The sequence below is a fragment of the Charadrius vociferus genome, unplaced genomic scaffold (assembly GCF_000708025.1).
Source record: "Charadrius vociferus isolate BGI_N301 unplaced genomic scaffold, ASM70802v2 scaffold610, whole genome shotgun sequence".
NCBI classification, from domain to species: Eukaryota; Metazoa; Chordata; class Aves; order Charadriiformes; family Charadriidae; genus Charadrius; species Charadrius vociferus.
Genome location: NW_009646437.1, coordinates 1,591,317 through 1,596,280, shown reverse-complemented (window position 1 = coordinate 1,596,280; position 4,964 = coordinate 1,591,317). Strand labels below are relative to the sequence as shown.

The 4,964-nt window shown below is 47.0% G+C and overlaps 1 protein-coding gene across 1 annotated transcript in view; it reads right to left on the bottom strand.

Annotated features, from left to right (window-relative positions):
- Window positions 1-334: 334 nt before the first annotated feature.
- The window catches only part of ALK (anaplastic lymphoma receptor tyrosine kinase), a gene marked incomplete at its 3' end in the record, with an annotated part of 222,125 nt that continues 217,495 nt past the window's right edge, over window positions 335-4,964 (bottom strand). Inside the window, exon 23 of the mRNA XM_009881980.1 lies at window positions 335-432. Coding sequence (XP_009880282.1) covers window positions 335-432 — 98 coding nt within the window. The remainder of the gene's footprint in view (window positions 433-4,964) is intronic.

Below are 4,964 nucleotides of genomic sequence, written 5' to 3'. Positions count from 1 at the left end.
GTTCCAAAATGAACAGAAAGGAACTAAATAAAATTCACGGTGGGCAGAGCTGTGAAGACTTCTGTGTTTGTATTTGCAGAGCAGCCAAACAGGCTGCACAAGTGCAGGCACCAAGACAGAGCTCAGGATCTTTGGTAAAACTACAAACCTCTGCAACCTGATTTGTAGCAGCTTTTCTCTTAATTGCTTCTATTATTCTGATTTTATCTACCTCGTTTAAAGGTATCCAGCCACTAGAGTGCAGCAGGACATAAACATATCAAACAGGGCATTATGAGGCAGCGCTGACCTGTGTGCGAGTCACGCCCATGCCGACACGGATGTGTTCACCCACCTGTGAATGAAGTGGTTCTCCTCCAGGTACTGACACCCACAGGCAATGTCACGAGCCACGTGGAGCAAGTCCAGCATGGAAAGGGAGGAGGGCTGATTCTACCAAAAGACAAGGGACAAACGTGGGTTAAAAGCAAGAACATGGCATGATTTGTCACTGATACAGCACTGGGAAGTCTCCAACAGGTGACGTAGCTCAGATGTTAACAAACAAAGGGATTACAAAAATGCACAAGAGAGTGTTCATATCCATGAACTATGCACAAATGTGCAGGCACGATGTCATACAAATCCCAGGGACAGAATCAGAACAGCTGGATCCGACTTTCCAGCTCCATTGGGATGCCCTGTAAGAATTTCCCCCGGTTCTCATGGGAGACGCTTCTGAATTTTCAGCCTGATTTTTGAGGAGATCTGTAGCCTGAACTGGTCCTCACTCAGTTTCTTTCTATTATCGCTAGCTCCTTTCTAAAGTCACCTTGAACAATGAGAATGACACTTTGTATAATGGCATGAGTCACATTTGCTCTTTTCCTCCTCCACATCTGTGTAGGTTTTATCTTGCCCCTCAGAGCACTGACACAGGTTTGCGTAGCCAACGGCTATGGAAGACTAAGGCTGCCAACTCCTTGTTCCTGCCCCTCTGATGAAATCTACAGCCCCTGCCAGCAGGAGCCAGATGCTTTAGCAAAAAGGCAGGCTTAGCACCGGCTCGCGTTTGCCGGCCTCTGAAGCCAAGCCATCAGCTTCTGCACGGAGGTGTGAATCACGGATCCCTGCGGCCAGTCCTGTGGGGGAGGAAGAAGTCGGTGATGACAAACAACTGGGTGGCAGTGACTGCTTATTCCACAGCAGCCATTTGCTAGCTAAGTGTCTATCTGTGGCCTTAGTTACTTGACCAAACAAGCCTATCCCACTCCCCACCCCTCCCTTATGACACCCGCCATTCTGCCCAGTGCCCATAAGGCACACCTGCCCACAGGTCTCTCCCGCTGATGTACAAACCAGCGTGGGTTCTCCAGTGGCAAGGACTGCTGGCTCTGCCAGCCCGTCTGTTGTGATGAAACATATCTCCAGACTGATGTGATGCTGTGCTGGCCATCCCACCTGATCTAAAACACTGCTAAGTGGAGCTGGAAATAAGTCCAGGCTCTGCAGCAGGCAGCAGCCAGTAGTTCAGCAGTGGGCACTGGCTGGCCACTAAACCTAAAAAAGTCTTAACGCCTTCTGAAGGGATTAGGAAAAACCTGGCCTCAGTACTTGACTAATGACACAACTGAAAAATGCTACATCTCTCTGCGAACAAAGCCTTTTTTTTTTTTTTTCCGGTGCGATGCCATAAAACAAAACAGTTTGTGGCTATGTATCACTTGCCTATATTTTATTATTTACACAATATACTTCATTGCATATATATACTTCATTGATTCTTTAAAACACTGGACTATGTCTCCCCCTAAACCTTTCTTTTTGTAGAGTAACCACGTCCTGAAAGCATAAAGCCTTTCCACCCTCCCCCACGTTTGTGGAGAGGGGGGAATAATCTTTTTTACCTCTGTGAGCTAAAGTGACTCACCAGATACACAAGATGGCTACAGTAAGAAAGGATGCAGATGCCTTCTTTTTCCCTTTCAGGGCGTAACCAAAGGGAAATGAGTATCTCGCTCTACCCATTCCCTCCTCTTCTGGGCAAGGGTCAGACACCTGAAGTGAAAACTGAGCAAAAAGCCCAATTCTTTACTGTGCAATCGATTCCAGACCTGAGCTATACTGCAAGTCAGTCAGGAGGCTGAAACCACAAGCTGATTTGAACAGCACAGCTTTTTTCTCTTTTTCCCTTTTTTTCTCTTCCTTCCCTTCCTTGGATGAATTCCTTCCACCATTTATTTGGCTAAATACAGTCCTAAACCAGATGTGACTGCCCAGCCAAGGACAATTTAGCCATGTAATTTGTTTGAAAAACGGAGGATTGGGATTCATTTTGCAACGGGTGCAGCCTTGAGACACCAAAGGATTCACTTTACAGCTTTTGCTCCCCAGATGAACGGACAATGCCGGCTGCAATGCACCGCTGCTCAGAGCGGTGGGCATGCTGGAAGCACTACTGCAACACCTCCCTGGGTGAGGCTGAATCTTGCTAAAGGTGAATGAAATTCTGTGTATTGTTCAGTGTAATCAGTGCCCTGTGCAACAGGCTGCACAACACAAAGGAGGGGAATCATTTATCCGTATACGATTTATCTTCCAGAGCTGTTGATTGCAGTGCTGCATGTCAGACAGATCAGCACTGAACTTCCAGAATGGACAATTCTGCACCGCTTGTAATGAGCAAAGGCTCCAATTCCAGGCATCTCTGAACCTACCAGACTGCTTCTCTCCAGACAAGGGGAAAGGGGTAATCCTGCAATAGATGTGAAACTTTATTAGAAATGGGATAGAGAAACCCTTCAGGACTGTAAACCCTTGACCTACGGAGAGGTTTGAACCTGAAGCTTACAGAGTAGACCTGGCTGGCATAAACTGACAATATTCCACAAAAGTCACTGGTATTGTATCAGTGATATTGGATGAACATTTGGCTTACGCGTATGATCATTCTTGCTTAGAATCCAGAAGAATCATTACATGTTGGCTGAACGTTGCTTTCACTATTTACATGAAGAACACAGATGCTCAACATGCAATAACCTGTGCTGGCAGTATTCTGATGTCCCATTAAGTTCGATCCTATGTCCTGATACCTCCTGCGGTAGCTCTAGCTTCCCACTTCACGTCCCTCACAATGTCTTAAGTTCCCCCTTCCCCTGCTTCACATTCTCCTCCACCATTCCCTTTACTCCCGTCCATGCTTTTCAGTGGCTGAGCACACACCAGTATGCTGTGTGTGTCTTGCTCCTAGTCACACAGGTTCTCGCTGGCCAGTGGCAAGCCAAACAAGACAACTGTTGTGCTCAGTGGTCACACCAGTGTAGTGCTTTCTCCTTCCTGGGGCCCTGGGAGATGGTAATGCCTTTGAAACCTCTATGAAATTTGACTGAAACTGGCAAATGAATTTGAAGTTACTGGCATGTGAGTGGGAAGAGCAACTGGGGGATGAAGGTAGAGAACGAACACATAGATCTTCTCTTCTGCAATCAGCCTGAAAGCAGAAATAGGTGGGAAAGATAAGGTAGTAAGGAAATCGGCTGGAAAATCACAGAATCACCGAACGGTAGGGGTAGGAAGGGACCTTTAGAGATCATCTAGTCCAACCCTCCTGCCATAGTAGGTTCACCTAGAGCAGGTTAACAGAATCACAGAAAGGTAGGGGTTGGAAACAACCTTTGGAGATCATCTAAATAAATAATAAAAATACAAAACTGGAAAAAAACAAGGGGAAATGACAACAGTAATTCATACAGTGCTTACTGCACAGTAAGCAGTACAACTCTGTTAGTCAGTCAGTCAGCCAGTAGGTCTTGTGTGTTCAGCTAATTCCTGTTGGAAGCACAGCTCATAGAAGCCTGGTTACTCTGCACTGCTCCTTCTCTTTCCTTTCCTTTAATGGGCCTGGAAAGCTAAATGTCCCGTCTGCTATGCCTACCTTCTGCCTGTCTTCCTTGAATGACCAATAGGAGGAACAAAGCAGCTCAGTGTTCACCAAGACCAACGCAAAGATACAGCCAGCAGTACTGACCCACGGGCCTTATGGACAGACACTGTCACACCTCAAGTATATGCAGAGGGTAAATGCACTCCCACAGCTGGACCCCATACTTCACAGAGCACAACGCCCTGCACACATCTCATCTCTCATCAGTAAGTCAGGTCTCCTAGCCTCAGAGTTTCTGAGCCAGTAGTCAAGTATGTGCACCAGAGGCTGATTTCTCAGCACTCACAGGTGCCATTAGCCTCTCAGAAGCTGCCCTGGCAGCCAGTCAATGAACTACCCTGTCATTCTTGCCAGGCATCTACCACATGGGATGGTAGCAGAAGCAGGGCAAGGCAAGGGGAAAGAAGGTGTTAGACGTTGAGCAGAAACGTGTGGATCTGTGCCTGCACACAGTCAGGCTGTTCGCATTCACCTAACTGTTAAAGAGGGAATGGAAACTGTTTTTGTGAATCAGTTCCAGCTTGCAGCTGCCCATCTGTATTTGAACTTCATCTTCCCCAAAGTGTGACACGCATGGGACAGAGCAGAAAACAGTCCCAGGTCTGCTTCAGTCCCGGGGGCAAGTTAAATGCAGGAACAGAGGAGGATCTTCAAGGTGCTGAGAACAGCCCCTGTGTGTAGCAGTAGTTATGGTCAGTCTCAGATAACCTCATACAGGTCAGGAAAGACAATGAAGGAGCAGGAAAGGAAGGAGAGACTGTGAAGGCAGAAAGAGAAATAGTAAGCAAGTAATGTATGCTGTGCCTGAAGCAAATCATCCACCTCTTCTGACATTAGCTTTCACGGGGGTGGCACAGAGCTACTGCTAACAGAAATGGAAGCCCTCACATACAAGGAGGAACTCATGACTGTGGTAGGGGCAGACGGAAAGAAACCCCTCAGATCAGACGGCTCCCATGACTGCATCCTATAAAGATTAAGGGCTTTTCATCCACAAAAGCAACTGGTTCATTTTACTGCAAGTAGGTAAAAATTCCTG